Raw genomic sequence first — 22,284 nt, forward strand, 5'->3', positions numbered from 1 at the left:
ACAATGCATACACGCATGCATGTGCAACCTCCCGGCTTGTTATATAATTTGTGTACCTGTGGCCCCCAGGGATGCACGGTTTATGTGAGGTAAGCAGGCGTTGTGTGTGTGTGTGTCTGGATCAATGTGTTTCTGTGTGTGTTTCTCCTTTGCCAGCTGCTCTGCAAGCCCTTTAATACCACATAGCGCTCGCCCCAAACACCCGTGTTACATAATCATCGTTTCCTTCACAGTAGTAAAGCGCTGAGACGGCTCCAGTAACTGAAAGCAAGTTTCTGGGCGACAGCGCTCAACAAAGTGTCTCTGTGCTGGTGTAACTTTCAAATACTTCTCTGACACTGTGTTTCTGCTGAACTGTGGACAGCGCGGTTTTGAGGCATGCGCCTTCGCCATTAAGCTCCCGGGATGTGCTATAATTTGTTGAAGTGGCTCTTTCATGCTTTTCCCTTTTTTGCTATATATATATATATATATATATATATATATATATAATATTACAAAAGTGGATTCTCATATTAAACATGGTCCAAAGTTTCAATTAATGAGGTCAGTGGATGTACAATTAATTGCTGCGACCCATAAGCTCAGGCTTCAGACGGCTAAGTTTCCAATTCTTCGGCCCGGCTGATATCATCTTTCCTTACACAGTCGATGCCTGCACAGCCGTAGCGTTTGCTCTTGATAATAACACTTTTTTAACAAGTTTTTGCAGTGCTCTACAAGTAAGGTAGAGGTTTTTTTCCAGTTGTGAAATAAAGTCAAATCTTTCCTAGAGAAGCACAGGAGAACAATGCATACAGTTTGTTCTATTGAACCAACAAAAGCCAAAAGCCAACACCACAGAGGACGATTTGCTCAAAAGAGACTGGTATGAAGCTGGATTGCTAGCTAGCAGACAGGTGCGTATTATCTGATCATCAGCAAGTGTGAGCGCTTCTACAAAAGCAGAAGTTTTGGTAGACTGCTGGTCTGGAGCACTCAGGTGAGTGTTAACACAATGAGCGTGCAATGCTCAGAGATACAAGAGCTACATCTCAGACTCTGCAGGCCTCAGTTAGCATGTTAAATGCTAAAGTTCATGACAGTACAGTTAGAAAAAGGCTGAACAAGCACAGCTTTTTTTGGAACGGGGTCCAGGAGAAAGCTTCGTCTCTCTAACAGAACATGGCAGGATGGTTTAGGTCTCGACAAACCACATGGAACAATGTCCTTTGGACAGACGAGACCAAGGTGGAGATGTACGGCCATAATGCACAGCACCCGACATATCAGCACAAACATCTCATACTAACTGTCAAGCATGGGGGAGGAGGGCTGATGATTTAGGCCTGTTTTGCAGATACAGGACCTCATACAGCACCATGAACTCCTCTGTAAACCAAAGTATTCAAGAATCAAATATGAAGCCATGTGTCTGACATGTTGGCTGAAGCACAGCAGCAGATCTCCAACAGAAAAAGAAAAGTATTAAAGCGTTGCAATGACTCAGTCAAAGTCCAGGCCTCAACCTGACTGAAGTGAGAGATCGCTCTGCATACGCAGATGCCCACAAAGCTCAATGGACCGACTCAGCATACAGACAAAGCCATGCAAGAAGCTAATATTTAATCATTGTTACTTCAAAGAAAAGTGAGCTTTGAGGGCGTCTGGCCTTTAAGAGACGGGAGCTAAAACACTGAAGTCCATGAACAGGGACTACATCAATGGATGAAATGAGATGAAATCATGCAAAGCCATCCTAGTGAAGATCCAAAACAAAAATATGGGGCTGGAGATGACTGTATGAGATTGCTAATTAAATCCAACCATAAAGGAACTTGTTAAATATACTGGCATGTATGCACATTGTAAGAGTAAGATGAGAAGACCGGCACTGTTCTTATGTCAGTATGGATAAAATAAGGCTACACTCTGCAGTTCTGTTAGCTTGGATTAGCTCACAGACTGGAAACAGCTCTCCTGCCTCTGCCAGAAGGTAACAAACTCTGCCCCTCAGCACTTCTAAATCTTACTAATTAACAAGTTATATCTTCTGTTTTTTTGTGTGGATTAAACAATTTGCAATATTTCTTGCAATTATGTCCGGAGCTGTTTCTTGGCTTGGATGAGAATCTTATTGCAGGCGACGCTGGTTGCCTCGAAACGGCTCTTAGCTTGCAAATAGGGAAACACAATTAAGTCAAATCCCACTTATCACCTTTTTTTTTAACTCTTTCTCACAAAATATCGAATTATCTATAGAGCACAAAGAAGTTTGTAGGTTAGGCTTAAAGCTGACTTGTGTGCAATAGTGTTGTCCAGGCCAGAATGTGAAACAAAGAGATTTGCAGAATATGTTCAAATCAATAGCAATCTCGCCTGCACTGCACCTTTCAAGGATACTTTGTTTGTGAAGAAACTGCCTGTGGATAAGATCTTTGCACTTGGAAGACATCTGCCAGTGCTCTGAATAACAAAGTTGTAGGCTTGGTACGCTTTTGTGTTTTTCCTTCTGCCTTTGAGTCACGGCAGCTTTCTTCTGGCTTTTCGTCCTTCACAGCTCCCCGGTGGATCAGACTGGAATGTGGATCCAGGTGTTATTCTGATGTTATTCAGATCACAGTTTGGCCAATAACACGTCAGAAACTATCGTCAGAACCACCTATCATTTTAGCGATGGTCTTCTCATTATTATGACAGCGCAATAATGTGGGAAGAGGGGGAATAATGGAAAATCCCGAGGAGGATGATAACGATAAAGAGAAAAAGTAAAAACAGGCTGACTGTGATAGCTGAATTTTCAGGTATGGTTCAGCATTTTCACTGAAAGGATAAACACTGAAGGTTTCCTTAATTGGGGGAAAAACAACGAAATATCTAATCCAAGGAGTTGGTTTTCTGTTTACATGGCCATACAGATGAAAAGAAAGCATCGAGAAGCAAACTCTGGCTCTGAAAAATTAAACCACTCGGGCCTGACTCCTAGAGCAAGTTAGTCGCCACAAACTCCCTCATTAAAATGCCCTACTTTACAACACAAACAAACACAATTACAGCTTAGTAGAGAAAATGGTTTTGGCAATTGTGTCGCATTATTAGGGCCAAAGGCGCTGTGAGTTAAAGAGGAGTGCCAACTCGGCTGGTAGCTATCTGCTAGGCGTCATCCTAGTTCGGTCAAATCAGTGAACTCGACCTCTGGACTGGTTTTGTGGTGTTAGTGCCACTTAGAGCTTTTATAATACAAACTGAGGAACAGCATGGTTTGTTGTGTGGTTCATTGTATTAACAGACCATCCGAGCAGTAGCTGCTCCAGTTTTGGTGGGTGACTGTGACTGGGAATCACCCCATGGTACCTTCTTATCAAAACACTTCACTCACAATATGATGATATTATTGCAATAATCCAACATAAAAACAACATAAAGTTCTCTCACTTCAATAATTTTTCAATGCAAAAATTAAATGAGATTGTCAATAAACCAACACTGCCACTAAAACCTGCCATAAATGATACAATGAAACAAAGTGAGGTTGCTGTCAGTCTGAATGGGGTCAAGTCAATTACATGCAATTGCTTTCCAACAATAAAGCAACTGACTGTGATAAATAATTGGAAATTATTATCATTTGCTGTCCAAACAGACACAACGCAGGAACTCCAGCAACACTTAAAGGGAAGAAGAACAACTTTATCGACTGACCAACGCATTTCGGCTTGTGGCCTTCATCAGGGTAGCAACACATAGTAGAAGTGTGCTTAAATAAAAGACAGGAAACAGAAAAAACATTCAAATTAACCAATCACATCTTCATTGATAAACCAGCTGACATATAACAGGTTGGTATTGGTTTACTGGTTAAGTCACGCCCAAGTAAATACTGGACTAGATCATTAATGATGAAGACGGGGGGAGGAGACATAATCCCTCCCCCCGTTTGTAAGAAAAATATTACAAATATACAAAAAAAAAAAAACATAAAATGATTACAAAGGAAAGCATTTAGTTAGAAGTCAGTGCAGCAGTTAGAAGTTGGCGAAGTTGTGCCAGAAGTTTTTGCTGTCTAAATAGCAACAAATATAGATTACATTTGTGCTAGTCGAATTTCCTAGACAGCATGTTCAAACACCTTCAAGCTCAACAGCACAAACAGACCACTATAGTACTGGCATATATCGGTAAACCACCATCCGTCCATCCATTCAATTCAGTTCGGTTCAAGTCAATTCAGTTTTATTTATCCAGCACCAAATTACAACAACAGTCACCTCAAGGCACTTTATCTTGTAAGATGGAGACCCTACAATAATAGACAGAAAACCCCAACGATCAGACGACCACCTATTGGTCGGTCGGGTGTGAGGGGAGGGACAGGACATCCATCCATCAATCTATCCATTAATCTGGAACCTACCCAGCTATTATAGGGCAACCTGTAATATCTGGCAACCTTGCAGGCAACCTGTCCAGGGTTGCCAGTCCATCCCAGTGCAACAGAGACAACCATTAACACTCAAATTCCCACCAAAGGCTAATTTTGAAGTACCAGTTAACATTCACAGTCTTTGGACTGTGGAAAGAAGCCATGCAAACCCAGGACCTTCTCTTCTTGCTATGAGGCAACAGAGCTGCAAATTTAACTTATAAAACTAATTGAGTGTGGTTTTATGCACGCTAAGGTCTCATAGTAATGTGCTGTGTAACAAGACTGCACTGATAAAGAAGGAGTTTATGATTTCGACAGGGTAAGTCAAGCGCGTGACGTGAAGTGAAGGGGTTCATCTGGGTAGAGTTGTGAGAACACTGTTGCTAGGCAACCAGGCAGCCATAATTGAGGCCCAAAGATATCTTGTTGCTCTCTAATGTGATAGTAAGATGTCAAAGAATAAACGAATGGATGCATATAAATGGTTAAACTAATGCTTTTGCATTTTGTGCCATTTCCACTTTAGATTTTACATCGCAAATAAAAAGCAGTCCTAAATACTGATGCTCTGATATGATGCCTTGAAAGAAAAGCGTGGAGGTTTTCAGGGGCTAACTCTCTTTCAACTAAATTTATTTGACAGCACAACGAGGAAGAAGGACCCTACATTTGGGAATATCTGAGACAAACAGGTCCGTCATCAGACAAAAGTTGATGCGACAATGGCGACAAGTCCCCTGAGGACGTAACATCCCTTCACTTTGTTTTGCTGCATGTGTGAATCTGTGACAAACACGCTGTGTGTTTTCACCTGTCTTACCTATCATGGGCGATTCGATGAAACTCCAGGTGTTGCTTTGCGGTACGTAGGACTGGAGCACACCCGCCGAGCGCCCGGCCTCATTCACACCTCCGAACACGTAGATCTTCCCTCCGCACACGGTGGCTGCGGCAGAATGGACCGGCTTGGGGAGAGGAGAAACCGTCTCCCACTGGTTGGTGATGGTGTCGTACCTGAATGGAAACAAAGACATTTTCTTAGGCTTATAAATTTACCCCTCCTATAGTCATTTCACCTTTTTTCTAGTTAATAAAACAGATAAAAGAAGCAGAACTATGCGCAGGTCAAGGTTTAGACTTGACTGATGAGCAAAGTTCGCGACCCCACTTCTATTAAACAGCTCCAGGATGAGGAGAATTACTTATGAAAACCCCTGTAACACCAGCAGACAGTCACTCATTTACACCCACACACGCACACCAATAGTTTACAGAAACGCTCTGATTTTAAAAGTTCCCACTGCTCTGAATTCACAGTAAAACGCTCAATTTGGCTGCAGGGCTGACAGATATAATTAGCAGAATGCCTACACCACCAGGGAAGATGAAAAAGACCAACCATTACGTACAATGACAGCAATTAAAGCAATTACACAAAACAACATATGTTGGGAGCTACAAGCCATTAGTCTCTAGAGTTGGGCTGTGTGTCAGCACTGAGCTTTGGACCTTACTCGCTGAGCCCTCTTTGGCAGAGACGTCAACGCGGAGCCTAAAACTCAGCCGACCCAAACAGACACAGCCAGATGAAAGGGCCTGACACAAAGGGCTGCATGAGAACAAGACGCTGGCTTATTGGATTGTGCCCTTGTCAGAGGTTGAGTGTGTGCGTTTTCTATGTATATTTCCCCACATTTGCATTCCTGTTTGGGCATGTGTGTGCGTGCATGCAACACGCGGGTGTGTGTTTTTGACTCGCGGCTCCATTAGCGCAGTGTGTTAGCAGTGTAATCCCGTGTCCATGGGCCACTGATCAAAGCAGCCGCGCCGACAGCCTTCCAGCTGGAGCGGGCCTCATTAAAGAGGCGCAAACGGATCCAGGATTTGTGATTAAAACACGCATCCATTCACACTAAAGCGAGCCTCCGTAATCAAGGTTGCGTCTTTGTTGTAAAGAAAAACACCTTTGTCTGAAAACTGGGGGCAGAATTCCCTAGACAACAAAACCTTACACTTGAAGCGCTTGAGTGAATATTAAAAGTGCCACACTTAAAAGTCATTTTTAACTCCCGTTTTCTCACTGGGGTCAACGACCTTCATTACGGCACAGGTGGCTTCTCCCATTCATGCAACATACAGGTGTTTGTTTTAGCGTACGGATGCTTTGCCGCCGCGGTCTGTGCAGCATTTGAAGTCAGGCTGAATTTAAATGACACCTGGAAGCACTCATTGCATCCACCTTCCTGTGAGAAGGCTGTTAGATAAAGTGCCAGAGGATATGGGTGAATTAGCCTTTGGGAATATTCTCGGGGTCTGATAATGACCTTGGCAACAGCTGCCGAGGGGATGGGGTGGGTTTAAAATCGAGTGTCAGTCTGACAAAGTGGTGACACAGAAGCTGCTCTAGGAAAGGTGGACTTGAAACACTCAAGAGTGCCAATTAGCACTTTTCAAACACTCACACTCACACACTCGCCCGAATCAGGTTGAGTAACCGAACCCCGCTGAGATAGAAGGACTAGCACGTGGTCATTCCCTGGCAGATGTAATTACCCCTCGGACCACATCGGGGGAGGTTCACAAATTTAAGGGTCAGATGCTGCTGAGTGATGCTGATTACGGGACAGACAAAAGTCACACGGCACTGCTGCAAACAGCCGGTTTCCATATTTCTGCGCATAATAAATGTTTCGTGGCCCGTGGTGTCGCAGTTTTGGTTCATTCGTATAGCAGACGCAGTTGGCGAGCAGCTAGTGAACACAGTGGCTGCTAAAGAGCCAGATAATAGCCCTGGGTATTATTGTAAAGGGAAAAACATTGCTAGGGCTTGGAATAAAACATTTATGCAATTATATTTTTACATATTTTGAAAGAAGAGATCATTTTTCCTGCAGCACTTTATCTGATTCCAATTCTTGCTCTTCAAATATTCAGACGATTAGAAACACTGGCTGCATTTCTCCAAATTCAAAGCTTTAGACACAAAACAGAAATAGCTATAATGCTGAATAACCACTGCCATTCTGACTTCTTCAGATAACAATGTGCTCATCACGTGAGACCCAGTATCTTTCAATAAGAAGCAGATTAGGGAAATGGGCTTCAAATCCCATTAATGTAAACACAGCACAGCTATCATCCAATCAGAAAGGGTCAGGAGTTGTAATAAAAGGGAACACGTGCAGGTCAGAAGAAAGCCGCTGTCTTGGGGCTGTTTCGCAGGTTGCAAATCTGATTGAATTCATTACGTGTGTGATTCACCATCAAGCATTTAATGCGAACCGTGACATGAGGACTGACACTAAAAAGACTCGAGAGTGGGTGTATATGGTTCGATTATATCTCCGAGGCAGAGGAGCCAAAGCAAGGAGGGAGACACCTCGCTGATTACAAAAACAAAGACTATCTCTGTCCTTCTGTTTCCTCTTCCCTCAGTCAGACAGAAGCTGTTTTCATCGTCACTAAAGACAACGTATGAGTTTAATCATCATTCTGCGCTACATCGATTGCTTTCTTTAAAAAAAAAAAGTGTTTATACACAGACTGATCACCGCGTGAAGCCATGTAATCGTCTGTAGCTCTTGACAGGGACTGTTTCATCACGCAGGGACAATCATCTTGAAAATGCAGCTGCGGGGTTACAACGAAACAAACAACGTGGGATTGTGTTCCTTTATGTCGGGTTAGAGACAGAACGAAAGACAGATAGGAAGGGCAGGACGAGGTTGTGAATGAAAGAAAGAGGCCAGGCTTTCGACGAGGCTCGGCTTTCGAACGCGTAACGCGGATAAAAATGACAGGCTGATGCTCGCGGCGCGCACCGCGACTAATGCGTCAACAAATCAGCGTTATAATTTCGTGTCACCCAGGTGCGAGGCATCCCCGCGAAGTGTGATTGTGTTCCCACATGACCAGACTGCAGGAGAACCATTATGTTTGATAACAACAGGTGAATCGAGACGGATGCCGTGCAAAATATGCAGCCGCAGCTGCCGCGTTTGCTCACGACGATTGGCAGATGGACGTGCCATTTCTCCACCTGTCTGCAGACTCTACGTGGCAATCCGATCTTAGTTAATTAACTGGTAATGAATAAAATTGAGGGGAGGGGGATAATCTGAATGACTTATCGGCATACAACCTGGTTATTGGTGGGTGGTGTGCATGTTTACTGGCTACACTGCATTTTTCACCAGCGACAAAACCAAAAGGCTGGAGTTACTTTTATTCCCTATTGGACAATTCCATCCGTCTCCAGCATTTTCCAATTTCCCTAACAATCTGTGGCACCCAGCGCCAATCCTAGTCGTTCTTACAGACAAAGTAAATCTAACAAAGTAATTTTCTAACACAGCTTGGTACTTCACTTTTTAGCCAAATAGAACATTTACTGAAAACCCTTTTTTTTAGGGTGGCAGATGAATACATATTAGGTCCCTTGATGGTATTTAAGGCATCAGGATGCCGTTGACGATGTTCACTAAAAATACTGGAAACTACAGTGCACATGTTCATCAATGATATCAAACTATCCTGAGCAAAAGCGCTGCCGTGCAATGTGCTCTGAATACTGCTTGAGCTGTATGGTACAAAGGAATGCACAATATGAAGAGATGTTATACACAGACAATACTTGTCAGACTGTTTGTTAGTTTTATCCTTTTTAAAATAGAATCAAGTCTTTATTTATTTATTTCTTCTATAAGGCTGATTTGGCATTTCAAGAGAATGCCGAAAGATTAAACCCATTTCCGTCATCTTCAAAAAGCTGGAACGTATGGTGGACGTGGGCTTCACCAGCTAAGACTGATGTCATTACAGGCTGCTGAGAAAATGCAGTACATAAGAAGATATTGGCCCTCAGGCACTCACTTTTTAACAATAACTAGGAAACAAACATCTGACTCACAGACCATAAAAATGAACCAAATGGAGCCTGCCGTCGGATTTGCTCAGTGGCATTACACATCTTAAAGCCTTGTGAATGTGTAAGTCTATCTGTTATGTGCGTGCGTGCGTGTGCTCGCCATCTTGTTTCCTCTGATTGTGGAACAACATCAATGTGCTAGATTGAATAACATCAATCGGTAAGTGTGATCTAATGTGACACAGGAATTCATGCCATGAAATGTATCAGAGGCAATATAAAATATGGACGTAGCCGCAGCATAATGACACACTGCTTCTGGACTATGCATTGTAGAGCTTTTTAGAGGCCGTTTTAGAGCAAAATTGATCACAACTGTATTTAATTTTAAATCTTGTAGCGCCAATAATAGAGAGAAAATCCCAACAATCAGACGGGCCCCTGTGAGTAAGAACTTGGTGACAGTGAGACGGAAAAACTCCCTTTTTAAAGGAAGAGAGTGAAGTGCAACGTTGTATCCATAGACAGATACCAGATACCTGCTTATTAGAGCTAAATAACATGCAAATGAGATGCTACACTGACTAAAAGTAGAGGACTTACAGTGGGGCAAAAAAGTATTTAGTCAGCCACCGATTGTGCAAGTTCCCCCACTTAAAATGATGACAGAGGTCAGTAATTTGCACCAGAGGTACACTTCAACTGTGAGAGACAGAATGTGAAAAAAAAAATCCATGAATTCACATGGTAGGATTTGTAAAGAATTTATTCGTAAATCAGGGTGGAAAATAAGTATTTGGTCAATAACAAAAATACAACTCAATACTTTGTAACATAACCTTTGTTGGCAATAACAGAGGTCAAACGTTTACTATAGGTCTTTACCAGGTTTGCACACACAGTAGCTGGTATTTTGGCCCATTCCTCCATGCAGATCTTCTCAAGAGCAGTGATGTTTTGGGGCTGTCGCCGAGCAACACGGACTTTCAACTCCCGCCACAGATTTTCTATGGGGTTGAGGTCTGGAGACTGGCTAGGCCACTCCAGGACTTTCAAATGCTTCTTACGGAGCCACTCCTTTGTTGCCCGGGCGGTGTGTTTTGGATCATTGTCATGTTGGACGACCCAGCCTCGTTTCATCTTCAAAGTTCTCACTGATGGAAGGAGGTTTTGGCTCAAAATCTCACGATACTTGGCCCCATTCATTCTGTCCTTAACACGGATCAGTCGTCCTGTCCCCTTGGCAGAAAAACAGCCCCATAGCATGATGTTTCCACCCCCATGCTTCACAGTAGGTATGGTGTTCTTGGGATGCAACTCAGTATTCTTCTTCCTCCAAACACGACGAGTTGAGTTTATACCAAAAAGTTCTACTTTGGTTTCATCTGACCACATGACATTCTCCCAATCCTCTGCTGTATCATCCATGTGCTCTCTGGCAAACTTCAGACGGGCCTGGACATGCACTGGCTTCAGCAGCGGAACACGTCTGGCACTGCGGGATTTGATTCCCTGCCGTTGTAGTGTGTTACTGATGGTGACCTTTGTTACTTTGGTCCCAGCTCTCTGCAGGTCATTCACCAGGTCCCCCCGTGTGGTTCTGGGATCTTTGCTCACCGTTCTCATGATCATTTTGACCCCACGGGATGAGATCTTGCGTGGAGCCCCAGATCGAGGGAGATTATCATGGTCTTGTATGTCTTCCATTTTCTGATGATTGCTCCCACAGTTGATTTTTTCACACCAAGCTGCTTGCCTATTGTAGATTCACTCTTCCCAGTCTGGTGCAGGTCTACAATTCTTTTCCTGGTGTCCTTCGAAAGCTCTTTGGTCTTGGCCATGGCGGAGTTTGGAGTCTGACTGGTTGAGGCTGTGGACAGGTGTCTTTTATACAGATGATGAGGTCAAACAGGTGCCATTCATACAGGTAACGAGTGGGGGACAGAAAAGCTTCTTACAGAAGACGTTACAGGTCTGTGAGAGCCAGGGATTTTCCTTGTTTGAGGTGACCAAATACTTATTTTCCACCCTGATTTACGAATAAATTCTTTACAAATCCTACCATGTGAATTCATGGATTTTTTTTTCACATTCTGTCTCTCACAGTTGAAGTGTACCTCTGGTGCAAATTACTGACCTCTGTCATCATTTTAAGTGGGGGAACTTGCACAATCGGTGGCTGACTAAATACTTTTTTGCCCCACTGTATATCTTAGATCAGACCTTCCCAAAGTGTGGGGCCCGCCCCCTAGGGGGGGCGCAGAGCCATGGCAGGGGGGGCGCGGAATGAAAAGGGGGGAAAAAAAACAAAACGCTTGGACACTGCTAGCACGGGCACCTACAGAAACGCAAAGCAGGAGATGAAGCATCACTGAATATGTTTCCAAACCAACTTCATTCTAAGCCAAAGACTAGAAAATATGTTGAAGCAAATCTTCCCTTTGGTTTCACCTGCACAAGTGCTGAGGTAGGTCTCGCTGCAGGATTGGTTTTCCCTGCGTCGGTAGCAGTGCTGGGCTGTTCAAATCACGGACAAACAGGATCCCACAGTATGTTTTTAAACCTCTTTTGCACAGACAGACATTTTTTGAAAAATGGCACGAACATTTTTCTTGTAAAACAAAGGGGGGCCCAGCAAAAAAAGTTTGGGAACCACTGTCTTAGATGGACTGTTGGAACAAATACCTGCACAGCAAGTTATGATATTTATCAGATAGTTGCATTAAAAATGCTTCAAAAAGACTCCAGAAACACGCTTCCACTTCAGTGACTCTTATTAGCTGAGGGCGAAGCCTAGCTGGCAGCGAGGGGACTGTGTCAATGACCACTGATCACTTGGAGCAGCCATGCACCTAATTAAGCTTAACTTCAAGCTCTTGTAGATTTTAAACAGGTAGGCTGGAGAGAGTAGCACTATCAACAAGACACCAGGCGGTGCTGGAGGCGGTGAAGATGCTCAGATTTTAGTTGGGTTTGGGACAACTCAGCGATGCAGGAAGACGATCCACTGTGGAAACTTCTAAACGGAGCAGCTGAATGAAAAAGAGGAAGGTTATAAAAAAAGTTTTTCCCTCATTAATTTATCATGAAAGAGAAAATCGGTAATAGAAATGAGAGATTTTTTGTAGCACCAGGCCTCAAAGACGTTTCATTTTGCTTTAAAGATTGGCAGATTGATATGGGAGCCCGTGGGGACTGATTCCCATTTGGAGTCGACGCTCAGTGGCTATTTGAGGAACTGCACCTTTTAACACTTCCCCCATTGGCCTAATTTTTCATCATCTCAGGTCGCTGCTTGGCTGTTGCAGTTCATTTGACGACTGACACATTGTTTGTACCGCCTCTGGTTAATTTGGAAGCTGTCGATCGGTTCCTGCCTTTTAATGCCGACCACACAGCCTCCATTTCTGACCACATGTCCATAGACTAGCTGTCTCCAAAACACGCAAGTCATGCAATCTAATCATCAAGAAGGCGCCCAAGGCACTGGATCCAATTCACTAATGTAGTTAACTGGAGGGTAGTGGGGATGATGAACCATGCTTTTCTCCATACTTGTCTCTATTTTCACACACATGCGATAAACCTTAATGGATGGGCTGCCAGTCATTGAGATACTGACATGCATCATTTCCCCCGAGATACAAACTACAGCGTTTATAGAGTGAGAAAAGTGAGTCGGGAGGAAAGGGAGGGAAAAAAAAACCTTGTTAGGATAACAAAACCACTTGGGCTCTATACACCTCAGCACTGACAAAAAGATCCATTAAGAGGCAGAGGAGTGCGTCGTGCTACAGTTACAACTACTCTGGAATCGCATACAAACATGGACTTAACAATGGCTACAGTATCCTCCACACTTGCTATTAAAAGCCTTGAGATGCAAACAGCAAGTGGTGGAATACAGCGCACAAACAGGAAAGGCATGATAACAAATCCTGCATTTACTCAAGCTGTTAAGTATGCTTAAACCATACAGGTTCACAGCAGCGTAACCTTAAAAAAACTGAGCGTGCTCACTGGAATGCAAAAAAAAAAAAAGAGGGGAAAAAAGCGTTTATCGCCTGCAGAGAGGAGCTGATGCTCTAGATTATATCAAGCAGCAACTCGTGCCCTTAAGTTACAAACTCACATTAATCCCTGCAACAACTCCAGCTATCTCACTCTCATGAACACAGTCTATCGTAGTCTCTTCCCACTGCCCCCCCCCCACACACACACGCACCACCAAATGTGCACTCTAATGTGGATTTCAAAAACCTGTGTTAGTCATGTGAGTAAATCCAGCTTGTTTGTAAAAGAAAAACTGTCAGTTTGCGATCAAATCAGCGTGTCACGCTCTTCGGGGTTTGAAGGGATTTGGCAGTTTGTTTTCAGTTAAATGTCTCTGCAAGCATTGTCTGGGGGACGCATTTATTCATGCTGATAATCCCTCAGAACTGCACTTAACATTTGTCCAATATAACACAACATATAGCATTTACCGCAGCCTAGAGTTTTGAATAAGCAGCATGCTAAAATGCAGAAACAGGGTGGCAACCATAACTCAGCTACTAGCTCATTTCACAGAACAATCTGAAAACCTCAGAAACAGATGATTTTTTGTCCAATATCATATTTATCATGAAAAATGTTACCTTCATACTACTGATAGTTTCAAAGTAGCAGAGCAGAGGGTTTAAATTTGTCACCTTGAGCCCTCATACCTTCACAGGAATCTAATTTTTTTTTTTCTATAGCTAACTTAGTTTCAAATATGCGTTATACTGTACAGTAAGGATCCTACAATAATACAGAAGAAACCCCAGCCTTCAGACCAACCGCTACGATCAAGCACTTGACGACAGGGGGAAGGAAAAACTTCCTTTTAACAGGAAGAAACCTCCGGGAGAACCTGGCTCAGGGATGTAGAGACTGACTGGAGGTGAGAGGAGGGAGTATTAAACCAAATCCACTGCATAAGCACTGCATGAAAAATGTAATACACCCTTACTCCTTCAATAAGAAGTAAAAGGGTGACTAGCAGCTAGGTGCCATGTTTACATCATATTTATCACATGTATTTGATTAATTTATAATCAGCAAGTGTGAGCATTTTTTTAAAAGCAGCAGTTTTGGCAGTCAGGTGTTATTACAAAATAATTGAAGACAATGGCCACAAACCTCGAGCCATTTCTGCATTTCAGCTTTGTTTAGTTTAGTTTTTTTTTTTTAATCTCAGGTTGTATTTACCCAACTTTAAGGCCGGGCACAGTCTACTGTATTTTCCACACTATAAGATGCAATTAAAATCCTCTAATTTTCACAAAAATCGACAGTGCGCCTTATGTATGAATTCTGGTTTTGCTTACTGACCTTGAACCAATTTTATGTGGTACACGGTGCTCAAAATCTAGAAAATGTCTTAGTACGACTTTGGGAAGCTGCACCGCTTGATGGGTTGTTGGAGGATTGCAGCTACTGTAGTCAGGAGCCTCAGGGAGCAATCTGGGTCCAAAACTTCAACTTCAGGTCCTAAAGTCAAACAAATACTGCGACATCACTGAGAGTTGAAAAACTGTCAAAATTATTTTATCTTCAATAAAATGATCAGTGTTGCTGCTTTACCAGGTGTAACAATTGAGTTTAACATCCAGCCATCCATGAAAACAGAATTTATTAAATTTAACAGAGTTAGAAGCTAACAGGAAGTTAGCTCGCTAGTTTCCATCTAATGATAAACCACCATGTTCTGACTGAGAGATTTCTGAAACAAATTCAAACGTACAGCTCTGCTATCACTTTCAACATAAATAAAGACAGAACACTAAACAGCAGTGACGTTTGTAGGGCTACTGAAGTTGGGCTAGCTGGTATATAATGATGTGCTATGTGATCGCTAGCTACACAGCTATGTTAGCATAACATAAACACAGCGACGCTGGAGCATGAACGCTAACTTTTTTCCACTCGATAAAAGCTAACGTGAGGGTTCCTGATGGTTAGGGACAAATGCAATCGCATAGCAGGATGCTGTAAACGGACCAAACTTCAGTCAGGAGAACAACTGAGATAATCCATCCACAATACGAGGTTAGTCATTAATAGAGCAGCTGCGAGAGAATTTAGCATTAATTAATTAAGTACGGAAATGGAGGAATCAAGAAGAATGAGTTGAGTAAAGTTTGACTTATCTGACTGTTTTGTTTCGCTTAATGCTCCTTATGGTCCGAAAAATACAGTAGATCATTTTTTTGTAATGTGTACTTTCTTTTTACGATGACTGTATTTTAATTTCTATAGCAGTGACAGAAACAAGTACTGGTATGGTTGATATTTTAGATTGCTTTCTGTTAATTCACTGGATAAAACTTAAGAAAGTGCGATATGTTCAGCTACCCAACCCACATCCATACAAGTTGTAGCACATATAGCACTCCTTTTACCTATACCCCGTTTAGCAGGTGGGAGGTTCACCTGCAAAAACTCGAGCCTTAAAGCATGGCGACTTTAGCTTTTCATTCAAATAAATCAACAGAGATATATTTGCATGCAGCGACATATGAAGCAGCTGTTTGATTCCTGTATTGCCACTGGAACGGGCACAAGAAGAGAAGAAGAAGAACAGGTGTGTGAGAGAGTGTCAGTCTCTCATAGCCCTCTGTTTCCTGTCAGAAGTTATGAACCAAGAGCTAGTGATTTGGCTCGAAGAATACAGGGCTGCTCCAGCCTGAAGGGCTTTCAGAATAATTTACACAGAGACATAGGCATCATTTTCTCATTAACATTTTTCACATTTGCCAAGACTGTTTATTAGCAGCCAGGTGGTGAAAATCTCAAGAGCACAACATAAATTACCCTTAAGAGTCCAGGTAAAGACCAGGTGTGCATGTGGGCTGTTGTTAACAGAGGAAGCTGCTGTTTGTGACTGTGGATGTTCATTTGAGATCATTCAACTGTGACTTCCAGCTTCTTTGCATATGTGCTACAGCCTCATCCAAATTTAAATAGCAATAGAGAGGAAATGCAATGGAAAAGGGGTTAAAAAAAGAGGAGAGGAATCAAGTAGGGAAAGGTAGTAATATTTTTCAGATTAATCTGTCTGTGTGTCTGTCTATCAAGTCAGACGACTGACGCATGGAACCGTGAACAGAGAGAAAACATCCATTTTGGAGAAGAGGAGTGAGAGTGGGTGTGAGAGCACAGAATGAGAGTCTATCTGTGTTGTGTCAGCTGCCATCTGTGTGTCAGAGCACATCACAGAAACTGTAAGGCCTGCGCCCACACCTCCAATATCACCCTGCTTTCTGTTGGCCACCAGCACTCAAACATCCATTTCTCCAAATCACAATCTTCTTGTCTGACTTGCACTCTTTGCTTACATTTTCCTTGCACCAGGACACATGTAGAAATATAGCATCAATTAACCCAAAGAGGCTGTCTTGGCCACATGTTCGCTGTGGGTATTTTAAGGTCTTGTACTCGACTGCAGCTGCACTGGAATTGCCTCCTGAAGCACGAAGACACTTAATCCTGAAAATAAAATTCATTACTGATGCATTATGTGGCTAATAAGGGACAAATGACTTTTAGATAAAGATGCAGTCAACAGTAATCATTGAGAAATACTAAATAGATGCATAAGTCTAATTTAACATTAATACAATTATTCAGTTTTCTTAAAATAAACATGTACCCTTCAATGTGCCAAGAATAACACAGACAAACCCCATCTTTTGCTAGCTCTAGTTCACAAAAACACTACTCTACACAAATTGTCAGACATGAAAACAAAAACAGCAGCATTGTGACAACTAATTTGAACTCGTTTGTATGCACCTCTATTTCCCGTGTTGATTTTCTCTGCATGTGACAGCTGTTTGTATCTGTGTGCTCTCTCCCCAGGTTGCTAATCAATGTCTGATGGTGAAATCCGCCGAGTCCTACCTTAGAGAGCTCAGCACCCTTCACACATATAAATGTCTGGTTATGAGAACTCGATAGGAAGACCCACCAAAGCTTCAAGCAGACAATAAACACAAATAGTCGTCTGTTAAGGCAGGATAGTAATGAATAGTTAACCTGTAAACCTGTAAAAACTTAATTAATGTATCAACATATTATGGGAAACATCTGTAAGTGGAAATAAACTCACCTAAAACCCGTAGGAGGAAAATCCTGAAGCATCACAAACTAAATGCCCAAAAATTTCAGTGGCAATATGTTTACAGCCAATATCCAATCTATTTAATTATATTTTTAAAAAATTAATTCATGTTTCAATGCATGCAATAATGTACAGTTTACATTTCATGTTGGTATTCAAGTAGTTCATAATGTGTGAGAACTATCCTGCAATTACGCTAATGCTTTTGTCATTCAGTCTAACATGAACTGCATTAAGTTTTGTAATGTGTAATTTTTGCAAAATCTAATCTAACATCTTTTGAGGTTACATTATAAAACATAATTTTGAGGACCATTTTCTTCATTATTTTCTGAATGAGTCCCTGATTGCGAAGCTAATGGTAGTTTAGCCTGACTGCACTTAACAGTTAGCGGCAGCGGGGAGTTAGTGTGAGGAAAAATTAGCCTCAATGTAGGGTTGTCAAAAAAGAACTGATACTATTCAGTAATAAAAATGAATGTCGGATCAGATACTCGTTTGCCACGGTGCTGTCTTTGGCTCCTCCAGATGACAAACATCTTCACACAGCGCCGCTGCAGCGCTAACAGCTGAAATAGTTGATGTTCACAACACCGAACGGCACTTTATGAGGAATTTCAAAAAATATCATCAAAGTATTAAACACTAATCATAAGTATTACCTCGCAGCACACACGTTAATGTTAGCTGTTTAACTGTTAGCAATTACCCGATTAAGTCATTATTAGCGTAGCAGCTAGCAGCTATGACTAAAAGCGCGATTATGCTAGGTTACAGATCACAGGCAGCCAAATTGGAGGCCGATGACTGGATGATCTTATTATACCAGTGCTACCAGTGTTATTGTAAGTTTGTATTTTCTTATTGGTTTGCTTTTTTTTATTTTTTATTTTTAATTCAGTGTAGCTTAGATTAGCTTCCAGAGTGGGATTGCTAGTTTCAGTTTAGCTTTTTATGTTTGAAACTGTTTTAGATTTTATTAGGTTCATTGTTAGTTATAGTCTTTATTACCTTTTATTTCTGGTAAATGCCAGTGACCACATTGAGGAAAATCAGTATAGCTATTACAATATAGCATAGAAATGACAGCTTACTGTTTAAAGCTAACTGGACATTTTTGGTTCGTAATAAGCAGCAACCTCCAGAATAATATGTGGAAGTATCTAAAACTGCAGTTTCTGTTGTAGCTACTTGAGGACGGCTATAAAAAAAGACCACAATTTAAGCATGAGAGAGAAATAATTAATGGAAATTTGTGTCCCTATGTGATCCCTTTAGTCATCCATGTGACCTGCCTTAAACCTAACTGGCTCTTGACCCTCAGGTTAAGAACCACTGATTTAACCTCCGGCACGCTAGCTCATTCATGGACTGCCAGATCTTCCTCGTTTACTTCAAGGGCAGCAGTGTTTTGCTTGTTATTTACTCATCGTACACACATCTGACAGATTGTGTATTACGACATCTGGGGATCTGATGGAGTCTTGCTCCCGTATGGACGGCCTGGAAGTGTGCTCATTTGACAGACTGAAGTCAAGGTCATTCAAAAGACACCACGTACACAACACACACTGCCATCACTGTAGGAGAGCACACACTCACACACACACACAACTCATTAACTCTGATGGATTACAGAACATTTTAGGCTAATAACACAGACATACTTGTACACACCATGCATAACTGCACTCACTCACACAATCACACACACACACACACACACAGAGCAGACTATGGGAGTACATACAAACACAGATGGACGCAGACCTACCACCTCAGTGTCACCTTCAGCTAATCCTTGTGAGACAGAGCAATCCATCCACTAGCCACACAGATTTAACCATAATCCCTGAAAATGAACTCATTTGGAACACAAGTCTGTTTCCTCAATGCTTCGACGCACAACTTGGCAAGATACGCGTACACACATACGCATTGTGTATGTAGATAACCTACAGATATGCCGCACGACACTCCCGTGAATGGAAAAAGGCACCTTGAAAGGCCACCAGGAAGAGAAGTTAGGGAGCGACGATAATAGAGAGGGTGTGCACTTTCAGTGTCTGTATGTGTGTGCAGACGCAGATTTAATTGGATGGGAATGTCACGTAGGACGGGGGACATGAGTGCTGCCGGTGCTGTAGGTCGTACACCAATTACTGCTCCGCACTCTTCAAAACTCGACGGAAGATGGAAGACTGACACCCCACTTCATTACCGACGTAAGCCCCCGTGTTGATAGCAGCCAAGTAGGGCAGCGCTGTGCTGGTGCAGGGTGGCGAGTAGTGGTGCTAGTATTAAAATTAACATCCAAATTGCTGGAGAAAAAGTCGCCGCAGATTAATTACTATTATTACTGAATCTAAGAGATTTGAAAGTTTTAAAAAGGGTAAATTTAAGTGGACTAGTGAAATCTAGCTTTTTTCATTTGAGGAAATTAGCCAAAATAAAGCCTATCTTATCGAAACAGCATTTTGAGACAGTAATCCATGCCTTTGTTACTTCTAGGCTGGATTATTGTAACGCACTTTATTTTGGGGTTAGTGATGCATCCATTAGGCGCCTGCAGGTTGTGCAAAATGCTGCAGCACGTCTTTTAACTGGAACAAAAAAGTCTGAGCACATTACCCCAATTTTAATTTCACTCCACTGGCTACCTGTACATTTTAGGATTGTTTTTAAAATTCTCTTATTTGCTTTTAAATCTCTTAATGGCCTGCCCCCCCCTACCTCTCGGAGCTACTACAACCATATAACACCTGCCCGTTCCCTTAGGTCCGCCAATCAGCAGCTCCTTAAGGTACCGAAAACTAAGTATAAATTTAAAGGTGATCGTGCTTTTGCTGTAGTTGCTCCAAAGTTGTGGAATGATCTACCCTTGCATGTTAGGCAGGCCTCTTCTCTTTCTGAATTTAAAAGTCTTCTTAAAACATATTTATTTGCTGAAGCCTTTGGCATTGATTAGAGGGGTTGACTCAATTTGTTTTAACATGTTTCAATTTATTTTAGTTTTTTAGTTATTTATTTTATCTTATCTTATCTCATTTTAATTTTTCTTTACTTATGCTATTAGCATGTACAGCACTTTGTGAACTCTGGTTTTATGTTAAAGTGCTTTATAAATAAAGGTGGTATGGTATGGTAAATTAAAATAATCCCCCCAAAAAACCCACCAAAGCGCGTTGAGTGTTCTTTACTTTTTATATCCAGAGCCTACAGCTATTATTTGTATGCCGTCTGTGCCTCTTTTTTCATCTACTGTTTAGTATTTGATAAAATACAGGTGCTATAATAATATGGGCTGGCTGTGTTTTCACTGGAGTGCTACATAGAAAGCACTGTGATAGAAGACAGAAAAAATATGCTTGTGTGAATGAGACGTACTGCGTAAGTGCTCCAGCAGAAAAGTGCTACATAAGAACCCATCCATTTACCACACAGGTGAATCCTCATCCTGTCCGTCCCTTTCACTGACTAACACTGACTTACGAAGGGGTATTTCTCCAAACTGAGATTACTACGGCGTATGTTGGTATTTTTATGACTGCAGTGTGTTGTATTTATATGTCTATAGGAGAGCACTGTGGGTTTTATCTTCTTCTGTCAACACCATCCTCAGTAAGAAAAGTGTTTATAGCCTTAGTATGTGTGCTCTCAGTGAGATGCTCTTAGCTTAAAAAGAGAAACGCTGCATACTCATCACTGCCCCTGGAGGCTAGAAAGAAAATGATGCATGCACTTGAATTGTGCACCCGTGGTGAGTGAAATTATGATTGCCATTGCCGGTATCTTTATGCCTCTACACTCTGAAAAAGGCACAAATGCGTGTTGGTATATTTTTTTTGTCTCTAACTCAGTGAAATTATGGCTTTTTATTACATGTTGAAAACAACCTTGAGTGCTAGGACCTGGATTTTTATGCCATGCTTTAGCTGTAATTCTATTTTCTTTTTTTTTTATTGTTGTTCTCATCCAGAAGCACTGGTGGTTTGAGGGACACCTGTAGTGCTCCTGCTAGTCTCTTTTATTAAAATCAGCTAACAATGTTGAGTTGTTTAAAGAAAGACAGTGAATATGTCGTGTATTATAAGGGGGGAGATGATTAGCCATGTAGCAGGTGGTCAGATCTCAGGAGCCTATACTCATTTGGTTTAGAATATCATTAAATGTTTTTCCAATTATTTTATTTCATTCGTTTTCTAAACTTTGATTTTGTGCAGCGTACAGTTAGTTTTGTGACAATGACAGGGTTTTTGTGTTTGCACTTTTTCCTTTGTGCATCAATACAGGGCATTTTTTATTAAAATCAGTCATAATGTGATTGAAAGCGCGACTTTCATCTTTGATTCAAGAGGTTTAACAAAAGTATCGGATTAGGAATTCAGATTAACTTTGACAGAAATTAGAGTATGGAGAATAGCAGCATGCCATATCATAGTGTCTGTACATAAATGATGCATTTTTACATGATATGAATGTGTCATATTAGATAATCGATGTAGCGTCATCATGTGTTTACACTGCCTGGTGCACACAACTACAATGAGACGAGGCTGTTGACAGCAGCTGTGCGTCACGGGGAAAATAAAGAGAGCTACTTAAATAACCTTGAACAAAACACAAGGCTTTGCAAAAAATATGCAAGAAAACTGTTCCTGCTACAGGTGGAAACAACAAACTTGCTCAGTGGAAAAGAAGAAGAAGGAAAATGTCATTCATTTTGTTTGCGCTAATAAATAAATGATGCTGCCTGCAAGCTGCAATCACAGATAAAATGTTTTTTCCTATTGTCAGAACTATCATCATCGCAAATTTACTTGAAATACTGGCTGTAGGGAGCTGTATCGCCACCTCTAATGGGGA

The 22,284-nt window shown here is 41.7% G+C and overlaps 1 protein-coding gene across 5 annotated transcripts in view; it reads right to left on the minus strand.

Annotated features, from left to right (window-relative positions):
- klhl29 (kelch-like family member 29) overlaps positions 1-22,284 on the minus strand; it is a 280,861-nt gene that overhangs the window by 12,750 nt on the left and 245,827 nt on the right. For all 5 annotated transcript variants that reach the window (XM_087852069.1, XM_087852071.1, XM_087852070.1 and 2 more), the window contains one exon: positions 5,226-5,419. In XM_087852069.1, the coding sequence (XP_087708195.1) occupies positions 5,226-5,419 (194 nt within the window). The remainder of the gene's footprint in view (positions 1-5,225; positions 5,420-22,284) is intronic.

This window comes from Neolamprologus brichardi, chromosome 15, assembly GCF_056152115.1.
Source record: "Neolamprologus brichardi isolate AB-2024 chromosome 15, ASM5615211v1, whole genome shotgun sequence".
Classification (NCBI taxonomy): domain Eukaryota; kingdom Metazoa; phylum Chordata; class Actinopteri; order Cichliformes; family Cichlidae; genus Neolamprologus; species Neolamprologus brichardi.